At 63.4% G+C, this 20,897-nt stretch overlaps 3 protein-coding genes across 4 annotated transcripts; 1 reads left to right on the top strand and 2 right to left on the bottom strand.

Moving 5' to 3' along the window:
• Positions 1 to 1,853: 1,853 nt before the first annotated feature.
• Positions 1,854 to 8,520, bottom strand: LOC149853231 (perilipin-3-like). Of its 2 annotated transcripts, none has more exons than XM_090026892.1 (8): positions 8,412 to 8,520; positions 6,932 to 7,015; positions 6,064 to 6,259; positions 5,069 to 5,151; positions 4,493 to 4,790; positions 3,517 to 3,716; positions 3,238 to 3,384; positions 1,854 to 3,152 (listed from the first exon to the last, which is right to left on the bottom strand). In XM_090026892.1, exons 2-8 carry the CDS (start codon positions 6,992 to 6,994, stop codon positions 2,718 to 2,720), a joined length of 1,422 nt encoding a protein of 473 aa, XP_089883018.1. In that variant the 5' UTR covers positions 6,995 to 7,015; positions 8,412 to 8,520; the 3' UTR covers positions 1,854 to 2,717. The 2 variants fall into 2 exon arrangements, with proteins under 2 accessions (XP_089883018.1, XP_089883019.1); XM_090026893.1 differs by having other exon boundaries at positions 3,238 to 3,366.
• A 159-nt stretch (positions 8,521 to 8,679) lies between these two features.
• Positions 8,680 to 17,382, top strand: SAXO5 (stabilizer of axonemal microtubules 5). Its single transcript, XM_090026891.1, has 9 exons — positions 8,680 to 10,893; positions 11,665 to 11,768; positions 12,121 to 12,215; positions 12,298 to 12,413; positions 12,966 to 13,084; positions 13,358 to 13,559; positions 14,045 to 14,130; positions 14,557 to 14,708; positions 15,311 to 17,382. Exons 1-9 carry the CDS (start codon positions 10,248 to 10,250, stop codon positions 15,360 to 15,362), a joined length of 1,572 nt encoding a protein of 523 aa, XP_089883017.1. The 5' UTR covers positions 8,680 to 10,247; the 3' UTR covers positions 15,363 to 17,382.
• A 131-nt stretch (positions 17,383 to 17,513) lies between these two features.
• Positions 17,514 to 19,856, bottom strand: LRG1 (leucine rich alpha-2-glycoprotein 1). The gene is made up of 2 exons (XM_090026901.1): positions 19,727 to 19,856; positions 17,514 to 19,480 (listed from the first exon to the last, which is right to left on the bottom strand). The coding sequence occupies exon 2, from the start codon at positions 19,453 to 19,455 to the stop codon at positions 18,388 to 18,390; it is 1,068 nt and encodes a 355-aa protein (XP_089883027.1). The 5' UTR covers positions 19,456 to 19,480; positions 19,727 to 19,856; the 3' UTR covers positions 17,514 to 18,387.
• Positions 19,857 to 20,897: the final 1,041 nt, after the last annotated feature.

The following is a 20,897-nucleotide window of genomic DNA, read 5'->3' as shown; positions in this document are numbered from 1 at the left end:
GAGCAGTGCAGGGAGGATGGCACCAGGCACTCCCAGTTTCGTGGCAATCAGTACCCAACTGAGCAAGGGCCAAGCCTGTGCAGCACTGCCCAGCGGTCTGAGGATTGCACCTTCCCCTTGCTGGGGCCACAAGAGCAGCACCCCAAAGATGGCACAAAGAGGCTTAGTGATTTCCTTCCTTCCAAGCCCCCTCTGGGCTTTCCTCCAGGTCCCGGGGTGGGGGGGCGGCAATGCCCAAGTGCCTAAGAGAGACCTTCAGAGCCTGCACGGCTCAGCCCCAGCTCTGGCAGCTGTAGATGGGAGGAGGGCAGGATCCCTCTACTGATTTCCTACCTGGAGAAATTAAAGGCACAGTAAAAAGAGGATGCAGCCAGGTGCTCTCAGCAGGTCCCTAGAGCCTTGGCTCAGTCCAGCACCCATATATTGCACGCCGAGCAGACTGGGATCCACAGCCAAGGACCTCCTATGGCCCAGGTGGGTTGGTTTTACCAGCAGCCAGCCCTGGAGCACAGGTCAAGCAGCACAGAGAGGGGACAGCATGTCAGAGGGACTAGTGCCTCCTGCTCAACTGCCTCATTTTCTTGTACTCAACTGGGGAGAAGCCTTGGCACCTTGCTGGCCCCAGCTTCCCCGCACCCTGCCCCACCCGAGCAGCCTGGGGCACCACGCCGCTCAGGCTGCAGGTGATGGTTGCACTGGGGGTGGCTAGGGTACAGCTTCCCTGCTACAGGCTCTGAGGAAGACATTGGGCTTGGAGGAAAAGGAGTGCAGCCCCGTGATCAGCGAGGAAGGCTGCAAGCAAAGGGAGAGCAGCTGAACACATCTCCCTTGCATGTTAGCAGAGGTGCGAGCAAGGCCTCTGCCAGCCCTGATTCTGGGTCTCTAGACCTAACCCTGGCTTGGGAGAGAGCAGTATGGGAAGGCTTGCTTGCAGCCGCTGGCTCGGTGCCCTGGGCTCAGCCAGGAAGAGCTCCCAGGGCTCTGCACCACCGGTGCTCTTGGGCTGACCAGCCAAGTGCCATCAAGTACATTGTGCCCCGAGCACCGCTCTGTAGCAGGACCTTGGTGCTGTGAAAGCTGAGGCACTTACCAGGCTCCTGAAACATGCAGCAGGCAGATTCAACTATGGCCCAGGTCCAAGGAGCCAGCACTGGAGTGCGATGGAGACAGGGACTGGTCCTGCTGCTTGACAGAGAAAGCCCCAAGGCAGGTTATGGGCCAGGGGCAGGAGACCAGGCTTGTTTTCAGGGGAGAAGGAGCTGCTGCTTCTTTCACAAACACACAGAACAGAAACACCTTCTTTCTTCCCATCTGCCCCAGTAAGAGAAGAAGGGCAGGTTTGGCACCAGCAAGCAGCTGCTCGTCTGGACAGGGAGGCCAAGGAGGACACCTGCAATGGGAGCATGGAGCAGGGTCTCAGAGGCACAAACCTTTTCACCTGCAGTCCCTCCAGGGCAGGGGGGTGGATGCTTTGTGCTTCATCCCACACCGAGTCAGGTCCCAGACCCTGCACTGACAGGTGCCATTTCCCCAGGGAGCTCCCCAAACCATCATCCACTTCAAGGACAAGGTACCACAGGGCTGGAGCACCATTACACTTTGCTGGAGCTGGCTCTGCTGTAACTAGAGCTGGGGACTCCACTGCAGGAGCCAACAGCTTTAAACATCCACCTGCCAGTGCTCCCAAATCCCCTGCTCTTTGCAGGGTGAGTGCATTGCAAAAATCCAGTAGTTCACCTCTCCCATGAAGAGCATGATAAACCCTGGCCTAGCCACCTGGAGAATTCCAGGGTGGTATCAAATAGGGACTGTAGGACAACTCAGAATATCCCAGGTGAGACACTGGCACCTCCTGTGAATGCAAAGAGATTTTATTCTGGAAGAGAAAGTCATGGTTCTACAAAAAAGGTAGAAAGTGTTAATGGCACTTAGAGGAAGATCAGTTCAGAGGACTGCTCACTGCCCAAAAATCAAGCCCTTTGGGAAAGGAGAACTGGGCACCAGCTGTGCCCCTTTGGCAGCACTTGGAGTCATCACCGCCGTGTTGGAGACAGGCTGGTTTCACAGGCAGTTGGCTTTAATGGCTTCAAGATGGATCAGAGGAGCAGAAGGCTTCAGCAGCCACCTGAGGAGCTCATGGACTAGCTCAGTGGCCCTGAAGATGTTGAGGGGGGCAGGGAGATGATGTCCATCCTAGGGCAAGCTTTGCAGAGAGCAGGAGCAGCAGTGTGGATGAGACACCAGATGACTGAAGGCTCAGCCCTCCAGAAAGGCAAAGGCTGCCAGAGCTCACTGTAAATATGCCCGTTTCCTGGACCTCCCACCCCAACATGCCCTAGGCCCCGGCTAAGAGCAGGTCAGAGCCGCACCCCCAGTCCAGACACTGTGGTGCTGCACTGGGGCTCAGGCCCCCAGAGCTCAGACAAGATTGAGGCAGCAGCATCTGTGCCAAGCTGTTTGGTTGGAGCATCTCAGTGAGGCTACTCCAGCCACACGCAGCTCTGATGCACCAGTCCTGGCTAGTTTTGCTACTCAACTGAGGGACTATCAGGTTCCCTATTGTTCCTACCCACCTTTCCCAGCCAGTAAGAAGAAAAGAAAAAAAAAAAAAAAAAAAAAAAAAAAAGAGACGACAAACCCCCTCCCCCAGACATGAGGTTAGACACATGAATGCCACACAGAAGCTCTGTCCTTTGCAAGAAGCCAACTCCGTCACTTCAAGGAGCCTGCTGGGCCTCAGAGGCTGGCTGGGATGGCTTCTCTTCCCCACTCTGGGCTGGGCCAGTAGCTTGCTCTTCCTTCTTCTCCATCTCAGTGGCCAGATTTTCTGGGTGCTCCACCAGCACAGGTGCAAAGGGTCCCACAAGCCACGGCAGGGGGGCATTCTGCGCCACGTAGTCCAGCAGCTCATCAAGGGACGCGCGGGCTTTGGCCACCCTCTCCCGGCTCTGGGTCAGGACGGTGCTGGACAGGTCTTGGAAGGAGCGGGCAGCTGAAAAAGACGTGTGGAGCTCTTCCATGTGGTGGCGCATCTGCCGCACCTTGTCCTGGATGCTCACAGGGAGGCCCTGGACATTGGCCATGAGGCCCAGACAGGAGGCCTGCAGCTGCTGGGTGATGCCACGGAACATGACCAGGGTGCGGGACTCCACCTGCGGAGGGACCGGGCGCCAGGTGAGGAGGGGCCACGTGCCAGGGAGGGGCGAGCAGGGGCCAGGATGGGAAGGGAGTGGATACCTCAGGGTGGGCAGCGTCGTATTGCTCACTCCCACCCGGCTGCCTCCTACTCCACTCCAGCCACATCTGGTGCAGCTTCTCCTGGCCGTTGTGGAGCTTCTGGTCTACCCCTTGCTTGACGTGCTCGATCTGGCAAGGACAGAACACCTGCAATCAAACCACAGCAGGGGACAAGGCTCTAGTAGCCCCCTGTGCACAAGCTGTGGGACAAGCCAGGACAACAGAGCAGAGAAGGCACAGCCCCAGCCTGAGCAAGGACAAGTGAAAGACATCCCTTACCAGCTCGATGGTGTGGTGGAGCTGGGCCAGCCCCTCCTGGGTGCTCTGCCGGGCACAGCGCAGCTTGCCCAGGGAGTGCTGGTAGGCCCGGTGCCGCAGCTTGCTGGACAGGGAGCCCAGGCGCACAAAGTAGCTCTGCTGCCGCTTTTGCTGCTCCACTGAGGCCATTTCAAAGCCTTCCACTGATGTAGCTAGCTTAGCTAGGGGAAGAGCGCACGTTCGGGGGGACAACCAAAACAAAACAACAACACAACCAAAAATCAGCCAGGCTGGGCAAGCTTTCAGCAGCAGCAACAGGGAATGTGGGATGAGAGCTTGGGCAGCTGGAGCTCACACCCAAGGGCAGTCCCTCCACATGTCCTATGCTGCTGCCCAGGCCGGAGCCAAGCCCACGGCACAAACACTAAAAATACGCCTCCGAGCAGACTACTGCAGGTGCATCAGCAGGGCTGGGTTTGCTTTCCACCCCACAGTCTCATCCTCACTCATGCATCAGTGCTGCTGTGTGCTAGGCACAGAGCCAGTGCTGCCAGGCACGAACCAGGTGACCCTGGGCAGTAAAGGGGCAAGAGTGTTTCCCTCATGAGCAATGAGCTCCGATCTGAGGTCAGAGCTGCAGCCACTTCTCAAGCCAAACCCATGAGTCCAGGCAAGGTATGAGCAACTCTAGACCCAGCACCTTGACTCTGACCCTCCCATGCACCCCCCTTGGTGGGTTACCTGCTCTCCTGCACCTACAGCCCTCACCACTACTTAGGAGAGGACAGGGCCACGGGTGCTCAGCACCTCTGGAAGAGCCTAGGGGATCCAGGCTTCCCAAGCCTGGGAACAACTGCACCCCAGGGAACACAGCACTGGGCATCCCATCGTATCTGCAGGTCAAGGCTGCTCCTGCCCCAAGGAAGATGCCAAGCTGCTGGGTGTTGGCTGAGGTTGGCCACCAGCCCCGATATGCTGAGCCGTGGCACATACTGACCCAGCTCCTGGTCTGTCATGGGCAGGTAGTGATCGACCAGCTCCTCTGACTTCCCCAGCACAGCACCCACGCCTGTGACCACCATCTGGGCCACTCGGGACCCCAGGACTGTGTTCACACTGCTGTTCACCACCGACTTGGTCATCTCCACACTGCCCTGCACAGCGCCCTTGGCCAGGTCCACCACGCCAGTCACACGGCTGCTCACCGCATCCTTAGCCCCATTGACGGTGCTGGAGACAGTGTCTCTGGCCCCCGTGACTGTGGAGGACACCAGCTCCCTGGTGTCTGCCACTACCTGGGATTCAGGGAGCAGGGGAAGAGGTTAGTTTTAAGCGACCCAGGATGGTACCGACTGGTCCCACCAGCTGTATGCAAGGAGAGATGGGTTCCTAGCCTGCAGTCTCCACTTCATTCGTTCAGGGAGGAGTCTGCTTCCTGCCCTCCCAGGACAGTCCTACGCCCAAAAGCAGAGCTACTGCCCTGCCACAGCCCCATCAAGAGTTACCCCCACCACACCATCCCTTGGGGGCCCCAGAGCTCCCATTCCACTCCCTGCTCCCCAGAGATCCTTGCCTTTTCCGTGGGCTGCTGCAGAATTGGCAGTTTTTCCTCCAGCTTATCCAGCCCCTTGCAGGCATACTGGTTCGCTGTTGCAACTACACAGGAGGGGGAGAAATTAGCCAGCAAGCTCCAGCAGGCAGGGAGCAGGTCAGATGCCAGAGCTGGCCTCTTTCACAGGCACCTGCCAGCAAGCGGCAGGGGCCAAGGGACAAGCTGGAAGACACTGCATATCCAGGGAAGCCAGGAACAGACCCCAGGGCCCGTCCACACTTGGGCACCCTCCCACTGGGAAAGCAGAGACCCATTCTCCCCCCCACCCCCAGAGGGACTCCCATCAGGAAGACTCAATGCAAGACCTCTCTACAGATCTGGGCTGAAGGTCACTTGGGCAGGTGCTGGGTGCCTGCCAGGCTCCTCAAGGGAATGCAGCTAGTTCCCAGCCCTGCTCCCAGCGTGGGGCAAGTAGGGCCCCATGCCCCAACTCCTAAGCTTTTGCAACTCTAGCTGGTGGCTCTGCACTGCCCGTTGCAGCTCATGACACCAGCAGGCTGGTTCTAGGTCACTTCCACCTTGCATCTCCAGAATTAGCAACAGGGGATAAAAACAGCCTTGCTCCATGCCCAGGGCTGCTGCCGAATCAGATATCCTGGCATCCACCATGTGCCCTTTGTCAAGGGTAATCTGAGCCTGGCAGGCCACTCCAGTTGGCGATGGCTAGTGAGGCTGCGCTACAGTCAAGGCAGCGTGTGACACTGCTGCGAGATGGGCCTACTGGGGAAAGGGGCCCTTTGCTGTGGAGATCGAGGTCTGGGCTAGCTCCTGGCACCTGCCTCATGCCTGCTCCAAGAGTGCAAATATCACTGCCAGGGTGATCCCCAACATCCCTTCCTCAGCCCCCTAGCCCCCCAGAACTTAGCCAGCCTAAGTCTGCCCCTTGAGCACAAGCCACCAACCATGACCCCTGCCTGGGATGCTCACAGCCCAACTCCCCCGCCCGCACTACTCACTCTGGGGCTCCAGCTTGGTGAGGAGGGGCTGGGCCCCACTGACAGCCACAGAGGTGAGGGTCTTCACACCCCTCTCGGCCACGTCGCACACCGACTTGATGTAGGGGTGACTGTCCTTGGTGGAGGTGTAGGCAGTGGAGACCATGTCATAGGTGGAGCTGACCAGGGGCAGGCTGGCCACCCTGCTCACCACGTTCTAGGAGACACAAGAGCGACTACGAGATGCCCCCGGTGCCGCATCCGTGCGTCCATGCTGCGGTTGGGCACACCCTGCCACCCCCTCCCACTCACAGGGGCTGCTCCAGGGGCTTTCCTGTGCAGTTGCTCCCGCCAGCTGGAGGCAGAAGTCTCCGCAATGCCACAGGGTGGGACATCTCTAGAGCAGCTTCACAGCCATGTATCTGGGCCTGGAGCACGTATGCAGCAACAGGCAAGAGTGCCACAGATGGGGCCCAAACACCTCAAGGCTTGTGTACACATAGCCCTAGCAGCTAGAGCTTCCCTGTGTGTACATCTATGCCAGGCCTGCATAGATGCCAAGAGCAGAGCTCTTGTATAAGGGCCTGGTGCACAGCAGTCACCAGCCAGCTTTGCCGGACACCAACAATAAGAGCTGGAGAGAGCCACATGGTCGGCTGATGAGATGAGCCAATTCACACACCACCCCAGCAAGCCTCACTCTGCGCGTTCGGGCTCTCTGCCCACTCATGGGCACAGGCAAAGCGGCCTCGCACCACCTCTGGACTCGGTGCCTCTGGGATGAGCGTGGTCAGCCTAACGTCCTGGCCCGCAGAGCAAGACACTGCTGTGGGCAGGCTATTGCTGGCCAGAGTCGCGCTGGCGCGGCAGTCCCCTCCATCGCCCCTACCTGCGGGTGCTCCAGCTCCTCGCTCTGCGCGGGTACAAGGTCTGCAGTGCTCTCATCAGACATGGTGACACTGGAGTGGGGGACCTGGAAGAGCAAGCATCAGTGGCATTTCCAGACCCGAGAAGCACCCTCTGCTTCCCGCCGCACTGATCACAGGCCCAGCTGTATAAGAGGCCTGTGGCCCCCACGGTCACAACGTCCACCGCAGCTTTCCCCGACCAGCTGGTTCAGGCCCACCCATCCTGACCGGCTGCACAGCTCAGAGCGCTTCTGCTCCCCAAGAACACCCTGCCCCACGGTACCGCTGCTCCCCCAGCTTGCCCCAGGACTACCGAGGCCTCATCCAGCTGCAGGCAGACCACTGCGGTCTGGTTTTCACCGCCCCCTTGCCCCATGCTCTTGGCATCAAGTCAGCCATGTGCGCAGGCAGGGCAGCGAGTGACCCCTGCTGCGAGCCTGGGAGGAACAAGGCAGGACCGGCCACTAGCACAGGAGCAAGCCGCAGACACTCTGCTCGCGAGGCAGACGTCAGCAGGGTCCCGAGCCCCCAGCCTCATCCCTAGGGCTCTGGAGGGGCCACCACTGCCTGGGAGGGGATTTTGCTTTGGACATGAAGAGGCTCCATCTAGCGCAGCTTCTCGGAGCCCCCACGGACGTCCGTCAGACGCGTGCCCACGCAGGTGCCAGGGGGATGGCAGCCGCGCAAGCCCAGCTCTGCACCCATTCGCAGCAGAGCCCAGCCCAGCTCCGGCCACCGGCTCCGGCTGAAGAGCGGTCTCTCCCGGGCTGGCCCCAGACCTCACCCCCACGCCAAGCAAACCCCTTAGCCGGCCCAACACGCGTGGCAGCGCCCGAGCCTCTCTGGCTACGCGGCTCAGCTCTCCAGACACCGGGATCCACGTCCCGAAACTGCAAGCTCCGCGCCCATTTGCGGAACTGCCTTCCTGCCCCTTCCAAGCGCTTCCGACCCCCCTCGCCCGCCCCGGGGGGGAAGGTCACGGCTCGCTCAGGCCTGCGCCGCCGAGAGCGGGGCTGGGTGCCAGCTCCAGCCCACGGGGCACGGTGCCCTCCGCACCCCCGCTGCCCAGCTGCGCGTGCACGGCTCCCCCCCGGGCACGGGGGGGCGCTGCCAGGCCGGGCCGGGCATGCAAGGGGCAGGGGGCACGCTGGGCTCTGCAACTCGGGTGCTCCCCGGGACACCGCCGGGGGTCCCCATCCCCCCACCGCGCGGGGTCGGCTCTTCCGCGGCCCGCGGGCGAACCCCGGAGCGGAGCCCGCCGGGGGGGGAGGGGGGGCGCTCCCACGTAGTTGGGAAGCGGCTCCGGGCGGGGCGGGCTCTAGAAAATGGCTGAGCCGGAGCCTCGGCGGGCCCTCCCCCGCCCCGAGCAAACTTCCCAGCAAGTCCCCGAGCTCTCCGTGCCCGCCCCCCGGAGCGACTTCGCCACCGCACGCGGCGCCCGCCCCGGGGCACGTTACTCACTCGAGGAGAAAACCGAAAAATCTCCAACTCGCCTCAGCCACCGCCCCGCCGCTCAGCGGATATAGGCGCCGGGGGCGGGCAGGCAAGCAGCGGCAGCCAATCAGGAGCGACGGAACGCGGAGGGGCGGGCGGAAGCGGGGGGGGAGGTGCGCACGTGTGTAAGGGCACGGCCGGGCCGGGCCGGGCCGGGGCGCCGCGCAGCCCCGCGGGGGTGGGGGAGCGCTTCCCGCCCTGCCCGCGGGCGCCAGGGGCTCTGCCCTGCTCCTGGCCCGTGGAGAGGCGGCGGAGGGCAGCCCTGAGCGCTGGGGCGTGAAGGATGAGCTGCCCCGTGCTGGGGTCCCGGCCCCACCGAGCCCCGCGACTAAGGAGCCGAGTGTCGGGCTGGGCGGCGACGCGGTGCGAGCCGCGCCCAGCACGTGGAGGATCCTGCCCCCGCAGGAAGCCGAGGCCGGGCCCGTGGCCCCAGTGCGAGCCTGGGCAGGGCAATGGATCCTGCCCCCTCTGCTCCCAGGCCGGCCCTGCGGGCTCTGCAGGCGTCCCTCCGCCACGCTGGCCCCGGGCCGCCCGGGGCACTTCAGGGCCGCGTGACTCAGTCCCCAGCCGGCCCAGCCCCTTCTCCAGAAACCGCAGGCTGTGGGGAAAGCCCCCTCGTAGCTGAGGACGGTGACGTCATGGCCCGGCACCCCGTGACTGTCCGGATGTTCCTCTGTTAGTCAGGGCGAAGTTGCCATGGCAACTCCCTGCGCCTGTTGCATTCCAGCCGCTGCCTGTAGACCCCCAGCGTCTCCTGGAAGGAGACTGAGCAGGGGCTGAGTCCCCTTCGCTCCTGGCGGGATCGGTGCAGTATCTGCCCCGCCGCCTGGATCAGGCTGACCTGATGAGCCAAGCGCAGCCTTGGTGTAAAGCAGGCACAAGTGCACGGGCTGCGGGGCTGAGGCCTCTGCTTCCACCACAGTGGGGCAGGGGCATAAATTGCCCCCTGTGCCGGGTACAACAGCCGCCTCCCCTCTGGGAGCCCAGCATGCCAGGGCATGGAGTGCAGCCCTGAGCTCCTTGAGGGAGGTTTGGATGCCATGGGGAGATGGGGGGATGCAAATGGGCACAGGGCCAACGTGACCTGCAAGCTAGCCACATGCCACCCGGTAGCTCCAGGCCACACGGGGCTTCCTGCTCCGGCCCAGCAAGGAACATGGGGCCACAGCCCCCTCCCAGGCATTTCTGGCTGAGATGGGTGGGCTCTGTCTGCAGGGAGGAGCCCCGAGCAGCCAGCGCCCCACAGGGCAGGAACAGCAGGGAACCAGTGTGCCACTGGGCAGAGACCTCTTCACCTGGGAGGTCCCATGGGCGAGGACGGGCTGTTTCTAGCAGCTGGGACTGCACCCGGTGCAATAGGGCTCGAGCGCGCAGAAATTCAAATGCACTGGGTGCTTCTCGGCACAGCTGGACGTCCCCTCTGTGAGGTGGCCTCAGCCTGGAGCCCTGTGGCGGGTCCCGGCTGGACAGCCGTGCCCAGGACATCTGGCCAGGGAAGGACGGCACTGTCTGCAGCGTGGCGCAGTCCTGGAGGCTGCAGTGCCCATACCATGGGGCCTGTGGAGCGTGCAAACCCTGTGCCCGTGATCCCATGACTGACTCAGCCAAGCAGCTCGGTGGGGGCAGGGTGGAGCACAGGGGTGCCCCAAGGGGAGGCGCACGACATCACTGAGTCACCACGGATGGCACCTGTCACCTGTGTGCCCCTTTCTCCTGCCCTCCTCTTCCTGGTGTCCTGCCTTGAAACCACGGCATGTTTCCCCCGTTGCCAGGGCTCTATTGTGACATCAGGGCCCCTCGGGTATGTCCCAGCCTGGCCAGTTGGCCCATTGCGCCAGACGGCTTGGTCAGGCTAAGACCGTGAGCTGGGGTGTTTCTTGTGCTGCATCTTGCCCACAGGGCGCGATGGCAGCCCCCACCAAAAACCTCATGCCAGCCCCCACCATCATGGGGGCTGACTTCCAAAAGGCTTCCCATTTTAGGACATCCTTTGACCGCTGGCCACCGGGACGGGTGGATCAGTCTGTGTACAAGGTTGATTACCCCCCGTACTGGGGGAATTTCCAGCGAGAGTCTATTCCGCTCCCCCCCTCCAAAGGGGTTATACACAAGGACTTCTTCACACCGAAGGAAACGGGGACGGAGACGCAGGTGGCTTTCTCCGAGAGACCCCACCAGCCCAAGATCAAAATGATCCGGCCACAGATGCACGCGCTCATGCACACCGACCCCAGGATCAGCGTCGTCACCCCCACGACCCGGGATAGCTATCCCGGGCTGGAGGCAGCGGGGCCGAGGCCGCTCACCCACAAACCGCAGAATGAGAAGTGGAACCGCAACCTGTTCTGCGAGAATGAGAGACAATTCCCTCAGCAGCCTTCGCTGTCCTGCTCCTCCTATGTAGACCATGGGATGCAGCCAGTTGCAAGAGCCCCATGCATGCACCTGGGTGAGTTGTCTGCCAGGCTGCAAGCTCAGGGTTTGGGAGGCACTTGGGGGTCCTGCGTGGTTTCTTTGCCTAGGCCAAGGGGATGCTGCTGTGATAGTTCAGGCTGGGGTTTGCTGCAACAACTAGTGCCATGTTATCAGAGACACGGCGTTCAGGACCTAGAGATACTTGGCTATCGGCAGGCCTCCGGTTGCTCCGTTCCAGCGGGTCTGCAGGATGTGGACCCAGGCCATCCACAGCTGGCCCCCAGCCTACAGCACTGCTGCTGCCCCGCGCTCAGCCTTGCTGCGTCTGCTGCTTGCCTTATTCTGGGTCTTCCCTGCTGCTGGGTGTGGTGGTGGTTGGTGTCATGGACGCCCAGGCCCAGGGGGCATGTGTGCACTCGTGTCACCAGTCACCTGGGGCACAACGTGGCCCCTGATCTCCAGAGCTTTAAGGCCAGGGAGGGCGCTCGTTGCCACGTCCAGAAGAGCTGTTAGAGCCGTATGTCCCCTTGCTCCCAAAGCACAAGCTGGGCTGCTTGGCTGGACTTGGACCTCTGCTGCATGCCCACGCCCAGAGTCTCTCTCAGGGCAGCCTGCTCTGGAGGACGTCCTCCGTTGTTTGGAGCTTTTGACCTTTTCCCACCAGCCACCCGGCAGGAGAGCAATGAGCTGGCAAAGGAGGCGCACGGGTGTCCGAAGCACCTCCCTTTGGGGCGCAGGGGCCTCACAGCTGAAGGGGACAAGTCTGAGAAGGTCCTGGCCTGACCCCCGGCTCCTTCCCCTACAGGAGGACCTTCCCCGTTCACAGGGGACGGGCGCTCCCACTACCAAACCACACACCATGCAGACTTCCAGGGGGAATGGGCCCCCCCTGCGCAGCCCTGCGAGAAGGTAACGGTACAATTCGGCGAGCTCAGCCCCATGGGACCTCACGTACACTCTGCTGGGAACCGAGGCAGCTCCTAGGCTGAGGCCTGATCCGGTCACCATAGGGAGTGAGTCTCCAGATTCACTCGGGAGTTGGCCCATCTGTGGGTGCAGAGATCCATGCCCACACCTCCGGGGACACAGCTCTGTCTGTGCCCTGGCCTAGCCTGCAGCAGCATCTGCTTTCTAGGGAGAGGGAATAATGTGTGGAACTGGGGCCCTGGGAGCAGAGCTGGGGGCAATGGGAGCTTGGCTGTAACGGGGGCAAGGCCTGGCCCGCACCAGCCAGCATCAGACTGCATTGGGTTCCCTCCAGATGAAATCAGCCGTCGTGCTTGGCAGCCCCAGGGTCACTGGGAATAACACGGAGCAGCACGACGCCTACACCCCCCCAGCCGCAGGGAGCTACAGGTACCCCGTGCACTTTCCTACCATGGGGCACGATCTTCCCAGCCAGCTGCCATCTCTCAGGCACCACATTTTTGTCTTGCAGCATCTATGACAAGGACCGGGCAGCAGAAACGCTCCACAAGACCACCATGCGGGCAGGGGATGACCGCAGACGATTTGTGACCACCACCGCTGCGTCGTTCCCCCTGCGAGAGCTAGGTACCGACCCGCCCTGCTCCCTGCCCCGGCCTGGCAGAACTAGGAGGGCTTTGGCAAAGCCCAGACCCATTCAGCTCTGGCCGTCCTGGGCCCCGTTCTCCCCAGACCCCCCAGTGCTCTGTGATTAAATGGTGGGGACTGTGCTGGGTCGGACCCAGGCCTGGGGCTCTCAGCTGGTCTTGCACAGGGCAAGGAAGGGCTCAGCTCGCAAAGGGGCCAAGCCTTTGGCCAGGGGGCTGCATGCCAGCCTGGCAGTAGCATTGGCTCAGGTGGCACAGGGACCCCAGTGACTGCAGCTGTGTGCTAGGGGCTGTACACACAGCAAGAGCCCTGAGGAGCTCCCAGTCCAAGCAGAGAAGCAGAGACAGGGCGGGAGAAAGGTGGGATTGTTTTATACCCCGCCAGCCCAGGTTCATGGTGGATCTGCCACGCACAGAGGCCTTCTAATGACCAGGACTGGGCGGCCCAGGTGGGAGCGTGTGGCCAAGCGGGGCCCGCCACAGCCCCAGAGAACAAGGGGCCCCTGACGGGACTCACTTCTCACCTTGCCAGTGCCCATATCCCGGGAGTACGAAAGCCAGCTGGTGTCGTCATTCCCCAGCGGTGACCGGGACCCCGAGAGGAGCCAGGAGCGGGCCAGCACCACCACGTACCGGACCTGCTACACAGAGGTCTGCTCTCTGCCTTGTGGCTGCAAGGGGCCTTGCCACTGAGGGCCAGGGGGCAGGGGCAGAGCTGCGGGGGGGGCACGGCCCACTATCCATCTGGGCTGCAGCCCCCCAGGGCGTCCCAGCACTGCTCTGCCTGCCCTGGGACCTGGGCTGCTTCGCTGGGGCCAGTGCAAAGGCACAGGGAGCCAGGGAGGTGCAGCTCACCCCGCCTGGATGGGATGCGGGGGCAGACAGACCTGCCCCTGCATGAGCTGCTGCTCTCCTCCGCTCCAGTTTGACCAGGACAAGCGTCCCCCACGCCCCGCTCCGCCCCAGTGGAGAGGCTGGAGCTTTGTGCCCTTTGGGGATGACAAGCTGAGCTCGGCGTTTTACAGCACCTTGCACCAGGAGGAGTTTCCTCCACGGCCGCCTGCCCGGACGGTGCCATGCAACAGCAAGGACCAGTTGAAGAGCCACCTGCCATTGAACCAACCTGGTAGGTCGCGGCAGCCCCCTATCCCTCGCCTCCGCTGCTCGCTGGGTTTCCTCTTGCTCTGCAGGAGCCAAGCTCCCTCCCCCGGGACGGGCTGGGCATTGCGCTGCCCCCAGGGCCAACTCCGGGGAGCAGTCGGGTGGTGCGAGCGCAGCACGGTGCCCAGATGCCCAGCTGCACTGCTACACTCCTCTGGGCACTAGTAGCTCTCGCTGCTCTTGCCCTGTGCCCCTTTGGGAGGCAGCGCAGCCCTGCCGGGAGCTGCAGGAGCCCACATCCCCACCTTGCAGCCCCTCCAGGGCTGAGACCCACTGCCCCCGCGGCCCATCCACATTGCTGCCCTGCCATGCATGGTCCCCATGCACAGGGGCTGCGTTGGGCAGGGGTCACAGCCCGTTGCCCGTGTCTCTGCTCCAGCTGCAAAGTGGCCCAAGGGTTCGTGGCTCTAACGTGCTCTTCTCTCCCCTTCCCCATGCGTCTACGAGCAGGAAACCTTCCCATCTCCAGTACCCAGGCCGCCTTTGTCCCCCACAGCCAACCGACGGTGCGGCCCACAGAGGAGTCGCTGCAGCGGGTACGGTGGAGCGGGGCTGCGGGCAGCAAGAGCCACACTGTATGAGCTCTCCTGCCCCTGTGCTGGGGCAGGAAGGGGGCTTGTGGGTCCCAACCCAGCCCTTGATGGGGGAGGGGAGATGTGTGCTCTACCCGCTTGTCTCCAGCGAGCAGCTTGGTGCCGCAGGGGTCTGGAGGGTGTGGGGTCCCCAAGCAGGGTCAGGGCCCTCACCCTGTCCTTCCCACCGTGGGGATTCAGCCCCAAGGAGCTGAGGGTGGTGTGGGCTGGGCTGGGTAGAGGCAGGGGAAGGCGCTGGCTCCCGGGGGCTGTCCTCTGCAAGCCAGTGCTCCTCCTGAGAGGAGCCGAGCGATAGGAAAGGTCCCCTTGCCTGCCCCTGCCATCCTCCTGCCCTGCGCCTGGCTCTGAAGGCCGTCTTCCCCCCGCCAGGTGAGAGACTCCCACCTGGTCCCGCCGTTGGGGGCGCAGCAGCAGTTCCAGCCCGAGCAGCCGGAGCAATACTACAACAAATACAGCGGCCCCGCCGTCCTCTACGGGCGCGACTGGCTGGTCAGCAGCGTCCCGCTGGGCACCATACCAAGGTACAGCCCATGGGCAGAGCCGGGGGACAGCCCAACTCTCCCTGCCCCCCTGCTGGGGAGCGCCCCCGGGCTCTGCCCTTGCTTGAGGTCCAGGATCCTATGGCCAAAGCCAACCTTGGCCTTGCAGGGCCACATAGCAGGGATGCCCACAGCCATCTGCAGGAGATACCCGGGGCACCTGGAGGCAGGCGGGCAGCAGTACCCCCCTCCTCTGCAGCCATCGGGTAGGAGGTGGCCTGGGCAGGGAGGGAGGGAAGGGGGGCAGCACCATCAGGGCTGCCCCCGAGCTCCCCTCCAGGCAGCACAGGCCAATGCCGGCTGGGCAGAGGGAAAGAGGCTGTGTGCCCGGGCGGTTCGTCCCACCAGGGCTGTACCCCGCCAGCTGCAGGGCGGGGCATGGAGTGCAGCAGGGGCTCCCAAAAGGGTGCAGCGCCAGCCCGGGCTCCCCCAGGTCCTGGGCAGGCGAGCTGCGTGCACCCGTGCCCACTCCCTGGGCGCCCTCGGGCCCCGGCATTGCCCCCAGAAGGACAGGCTGCCGCAGGGCTGCGCAGAGCGATGCGTCTGCAGTGGGGCCAGGCCCTCCCATTCTCCATCCCATGCAGGACCCGGACCAGCGACTGGGGGCCCAAGAAACAACAGCGCAGGAGCTGCTGACCTGAGGATCTCTGGGTTGGGGGCAGCCTCCCCCGTCTCCACTATCCTGTAAATAGACCGTGTGTTGCTGACGTGCTGCCTGTGAGCTGTGCCTCTGGCCCAGGGCACCGGGCTGGACCCAGGGGAGCACCTGGCTCCTACCCCAGCTTTGCCACTGGCTCCTCAGTGACCTGTCCTCCCCCATGCCTCAGTTTCCCCGTCAGGGAAGGGAGCAATGGCTCTTGCCTCGCATGCAGTGCCCGGAGCCCCGCGGAGGTGAAGTGCCAGGTAGGAGCAGAGTCCACGCTCCTGCTCATGGGTCTGCCCGGGAGCTCAGATCCAGGGGAACCGACGGCGGGCAGGATCATCCATGACTAAACGTCCCCAACCACAGGTCTGTTCGTCCTGCTCCTCAAAAATGTCCCGGTGCGGAGATACCACAGCCCCCCTGGGCGGCCTGTCCCGATGCTGAACCACCCCCAGAGATTTCCCCCTCCTCTCGAACCTCCTTTCCCTGCTGCGGCCTGGGGCGGTGCACCTTGTCCTGTCCCCTGCAGCCACGGAGAAAAAGCCCATCTCCGTCCTCTGTCGTCACCTGGCAGGGAAGCGAAGACCTGTCGAAGCCCCCTCAGTCTTCTCATCTCCAGACTAAGTCACCCTAGCTCTGTCAGCCTTTCCTCTCCAGCCGTGCTCCCCAGGCCTCTCCTTTTCACTGCCCTCCAGCGGACTTTTTCCGGCCTGTCCCCATCCTTTGTGAAGCGTGGGGCCCAAAACTGGACGCACGACTGGAGGCGAGGCCTCACCAGCAGCGACAGAGCAGAAGAATCACGTCCCTTGATTTGCAGGAGACGGCCCGGTTAGCGCAGCCCAAATGCGACTGGCCTCTTTTGCAGCACGAGTGCACTGTTGGCTCACGTTCAGTCCGCGGTAACCCGCAACTGCTTTGCAGCACTGGAGCCCGGCCAGTCACTCCCCAGGCGGCGTCCTGACCCCTAACCCCTCTGTCCCAAGTGCAGGGCGCCGGACGTGTCCCTACTGAATTTCAACTGCCTGATTTCAGACCGTTTCTCCGGTGTATCCGGGTCACTTGATACCTCCTTCCAGCTAGACAGGGAGGGCTACAGATGGGAAAACTGAGGCACAGCGAGGGGAAGTGACTTGCCCAGGTCACCCGGCAGAGGCCAGACCAGAACCCCTGCTAGGAGGCCGTGCTGTGTCCATGGGGAAGGCTGGCTTCATATGGGCAGGCACTGGATTCTCCATCTGTGACTCCCCTGTCAAGATGCATCCCTTCAGGCTCCATCTTGGACTATCCAGGGGCTTGCTATAAGTCCAGAGGGTTTCCATGGGCATTTGTGGGACTTCTCCAGCCCCAGCTCCCGCCCCTGCCCCCACACACTCCCCAGTTTCCTATTAAAGCAGCCGCCCCATCGCTAACATCGCACAGCCTGTAGCCTCCATCCTCTCTGGGTCCAGAGCAGCATTTGCTGCCGGGCTTTATGGGTGCGATAACTCAGGATAAATTGGGCCGCGGCTTTAAGCAATTCCATTTAATTGAAGCCTTCCTGGGGACCTGGTTCTACTATAAATTTACAGGTACGGCATTAAGTGAAATGCTCTGGGTTTCTGTTGCAATTAAAGACAAAGGAAGCCACGGGTGGGGCTACAGTGGCCGACGTGCTCAGCTTTCATTGCTCCATGCAAAACCCTGCTAGCAGGGACTTCCCCCTCCTAGCACAGACTTCCCCTGACACTGGGGCCAAGGTGGGGCCCTAGGGGAAACTATAGGCCCGGGACGGGGCCTCCACACTCTTAGCCCCAGTATGAGAAACATCAGAAACGCTGCAAACCCTTGTCCTTGTGTCTACCAGGCAAAACTCTGCGGTTAACAGACTAGCAGATGAAACACGTAACGCTTACCCCGGTTTAAACCAGGGGCAGACAGACATACGAGCCCCTCGCACTGACTTCAAGCTGCCTGGAACGGGACAAAAGCATCCCTGGAAAAGTCAAGTACGCTTCTGAGCCAGTTCAGTGTCATGTGTGGACACACGTGTTGTGCCACACGCCTGGTTGGTGCTCCAGGCATCCCACACTGCACCACGCCCTGCGCCACCCTCCCCGCCCAGGCATCGCCCCCCAGGGTCAAGCACACTGCAGACTTCAGTCAGGTGTGTGCACTGAGGTTTACTGAGCTCACGTTTCGGAGAGAAGGGAAAGCAGAGCAGTGGAAATGCCCCCCGTCACTGGGCACCCACCCCCCAGGACTCCCAAAGCAGGTGAAAGTGCTTGCCCACTATAAGGCTGGCTGGGCCAGGCACTCACTCCCACCCCTCCAGGGTCAGAAAGGCAGCTCTTCGCCATCTATTAGGTGCCCATCCATCCTGGTGCGCCAGGCGCTGTACATGCCAATGCTTCCAATCCTGGACAAGTGGGAACTTGCTCGACCAGTGCCAGCTCGATGGTACGTCTGCATTATGCATACACCCCAGGCCACCCAGTCCCTTCAGCCCCCACTCCTCGGAGGCTGTTTTGGAAGAGGAAAGCTGGGGGGAGGGCAGGCATGCTTGCAACAGGCTGGGAGGAAGCCACACTTGTGTTGCAATGTTTGCACGCAGCCTTTTGGGAGGCCTGGCTCAAGGACGGGCCCTGGACCCAGCCAGCCGCTGGCAGGGCGCGATTCCCACCAGTGCAAACTGAGCTAAAGTGGCTTCTCAGACCCAAAGAGCAGCCCCTCGGTGCCACCAATGGAGGCTGGTCCGAGGGGCTGGGGGTGCGATGCAGGCGGGCTCGGAGGTGGGGGGCCGAGGTCTGCTGGGAGGCTGGGGGCAAGCATGGTGGGGTTTTGGCTGAGGCCTGGGCACCTGGGGCATCAGGGCAAGGACCCATCACCCTTTCAGAGGGGGGGAAACAGCCCGAGACAGACCCAGAGTCGCTCAGGTGGGCTCTTGCCCAGACGCCAGCGCGGGGAGGAGGAGGAGGAAGGAGACAAGGAAGGCTGCCGTGGGGATGCCAGGGTGGGGGTGGAAGCTGGCTCAGCCCATAGCTAGGCCTTGCCCACTTGGCTTGGGGGCAGCTCCTGGCTCTCCAGTTTCCCAGGCCCAGGGGCCAGCGGGCAGGAGACCCCGAGCTCGCTCTCAGCCAGCGTGGCCAGGCTCTGGTTGCGGTGCTCCGGAGGGGCCTGGCAGAGGGTCTGGTTGCGGGCGTAGAGGTGCACGGGCCGGCTCCGCAGCCAGCGCAGGAAGCGGGCCGCGTGGCAGTCGCACACCCAGGGGTTCCCGGAGAGGTCCAGGCCGAGGGGGTTGGCCGAGTTGGGGGGCTCGGGCAGGCGGAAGTCCAGGGCGTGCAGGGCGTTGTGGGACAGGTCCAGCGTGTCCAGCTGATCCAGCGGGACCAGGGCGGCATGCGGCAGCGCGCTCAGGCTGTTGTTCTGCAGGAAGAGGTAGCGGAGGCCGCGGGTGGGCTGGAACGTCTCCTCGGCCAGGACCTGCAGCCCGTTGCCCTCCAGGTTCAGCCGCTCCAGCTGGGCCAGGTCTTGCAGCGCCGTGGGGGGCAGGCTGCTCAGGAAGTTGTGGGACAGGTCCAGACTCTGCAGGGCACGCAGCGGGAGGAAGCAATGCGAGGGCAGGTTTCGGAGTTGGTTGCCAGACACGTCCAGCCACTGCAGTGCCCCCAGGGACTGGAACCAGGAGGGCTGCAGTCTCCCCAGCCGGTTCCCCCCCAGCACCAGGTGCCGCAGGAGCCTGCTGGCACAGAAGGTCTCGGGGGGCAGGTCCTCCAGCAGGTTGCCAGTGAGGTCCAGGACGCGGAGCTCGGGCACGGGCCAGAGGAGGCCTGCAGGGAGGCACTGGAGCCGGTTGCTGGACAGATGGAGCTCCTGGAGCAGGGGCAGCCCCTGCAGCGCATGCTTGCCCATGGTGCTGAGGTTGGTGAACTCCACCGAGATGCTTAGGATGCCACCGGGGAGGCCGGAAGGGAAGACGTAGAGGTCCGGCGCGGTGCACACGAACACTGTGGCATTTCTGGGCACAGGCGGGCACGGCTTCCCCCAGCTGCGGGGCAGGGGCAGGGCCAGGAGGAGCGGGGCCAGCAGGGCGAGGCGCAGGCAAGTCATCCTGCAGCGTGGTGGGGAACGGAGGCTGCAGGGAGGAAGAGACGGGGCTACTTTGGGACAGGCTGGGCTCCGCGCAGCTCTGCTGATGCCCCCACCCATCGCTCCCTGCCAGCCCTACCCCGGGCAGAGACCGCCCCCCCCAGCTGGCCCCATAGCACAGCTCTGGCATGCAGCCGGCGGCACGTCTCCCCCACGAGCCGTCCCCGAGCTGGGCTCCCAGCACCCTTGCAGGCTGGTGCCCAGGGCTGCCCCGCTGCCCGCACCCCCTCACCCTGCAAACAGTGCCAGTGGCGTGGCTGGTCGTGACCTGTCCTGTCCCGCCGCTCCTGCTCAGTGCCCCGGGCAGGGGGTGCGGGTGCGCCGCGGGGCTGGGCGGGGGCTGGCAGCTTCCTGGTTCTTTTGTGACCGACCAGCCAGGTTGGGAAATTGCAGCAGGGAGGAGGGGGGGGCTGTGCTCGCTGCTTCTCTGCCAGCTGCCCGATCAGCTAGGAAATCAGGCCTGAGGGCACCCCTGCTGACCTGTGGGCACCTGCACCCGGGCACACTTCAGGGTGCCCGTCATCCCTGCACTGGCACCTTCCTGCCTGGCTCTGAACAGCACGCAGGGCCCGTGTCACGAGGGGCTCTTCACCCCACGGTCCCCCCAGCACCAGGGGCTTCAGTCTGGCCCTGATGGGATTAAAAGGCACCTTGCCTGCACAGCCCCCGCACCTGGACCTGTGCCATGGCTGGGACCAGGACAGCACTACAGAGCCTGCCCCATGTCACAAGCCCTGGGCACAGACTGGGCTGATGAGCCCCCTGCCTCGCCAGGCGGAGCTGGTCGGGGCTCTCCGGCCCACCCGAGCGGGGAACGCGAGCTGGGTCGGGGCCGGGGATGCCAGAGGGGAGCATGGGTGGGAGGCTGTGCGGGGCAGCAGGCTCGAGGGTGGAAGTGGCAGGGCTCAAGCCACGTTGGGACCGAGGCCAGCCCTAGCCCCAGTGGCACTGACCCAGGAGAGCTTCAGCCCCCTCCCCATTTGCCTCCCAGACCCCCCAGCGGGTGGCTCTGCCCATGTGGCTCCTCCAACAGCAGCTCCTGAACTCAGGACCCAGACTAATGGGCGGCACTCGGCCAAGCCAGGACCAGTTAGGCAGCCCCGTGCGACGTCCACACCCAATCACACGCACCCCTGGAGTCGAATTCAAGTCGGGGGCTCCAAGCGCTTGGTGCCCAGCGCACCCCCCCCCGGCCTCTCGGTCGGCGGGTCCCGCTCCCCCCCACACCTCGCAGAGCCGGTCCCTCTCGCCAACAGGGCTGCGTTCCCAGTCCCGTGCCCCAAACTGGGCCAGGTCACCACCCCTGGCAGAGGCTGGCACCCGTCCTACCAGCTGGGACCGGCAGATGGCAGCCGTGCCCTCTGATCCAGCCCGCTCTCTCCTGGCACGACCCAGGCGTCCTG

This window comes from Crocodylus siamensis, chromosome 14, assembly GCF_052110815.1.
Source record: "Crocodylus siamensis isolate JL-2025a chromosome 14, ASM5211081v1, whole genome shotgun sequence".
NCBI classification, from domain to species: domain Eukaryota; kingdom Metazoa; phylum Chordata; order Crocodylia; family Crocodylidae; genus Crocodylus; species Crocodylus siamensis.
The sequence above is the reverse complement of the archived record's forward strand: the minus strand, read 5'-3'. Positions and strand labels throughout refer to the sequence as shown.

What these genes read in the sequence shown, in the direction of transcription:
- LOC149853231 (XM_090026892.1), bottom strand. Translation starts at nt 6,994, where the DNA reads ATGTCTGATGAGAGCACTGCAGACCTTGTACCCGCGCAGAGCGAGGAG. An exon ending in AGGAGCTGGAGCACCCGCAG is followed by an intron (nt 6,260 to 6,931) that starts GTAGGGGCGATG and finishes TGTGTCTCCTAG; the next exon opens with AACGTGGTGAGCAGGGTGGC. An exon ending in TGCAGCAGCCCACGGAAAAG is followed by an intron (nt 4,791 to 5,068) that starts GCAAGGATCTCT and finishes CCTGAATCCCAG; the next exon opens with GTAGTGGCAGACACCAGGGA.
- SAXO5 (XM_090026891.1), top strand. Translation starts at nt 10,248, where the DNA reads ATGTCCCAGCCTGGCCAGTTGGCCCATTGCGCCAGACGGCTTGGTCAG. An exon ending in GTTCCCCCTGCGAGAGCTAG is followed by an intron (nt 12,414 to 12,965) that starts GTACCGACCCGC and finishes TCACCTTGCCAG; the next exon opens with TGCCCATATCCCGGGAGTAC. An exon ending in CCTGCCATTGAACCAACCTG is followed by an intron (nt 13,560 to 14,044) that starts GTAGGTCGCGGC and finishes GTCTACGAGCAG; the next exon opens with GAAACCTTCCCATCTCCAGT.
- LRG1 (XM_090026901.1), bottom strand. Translation starts at nt 19,455, where the DNA reads ATGACTTGCCTGCGCCTCGCCCTGCTGGCCCCGCTCCTCCTGGCCCTG.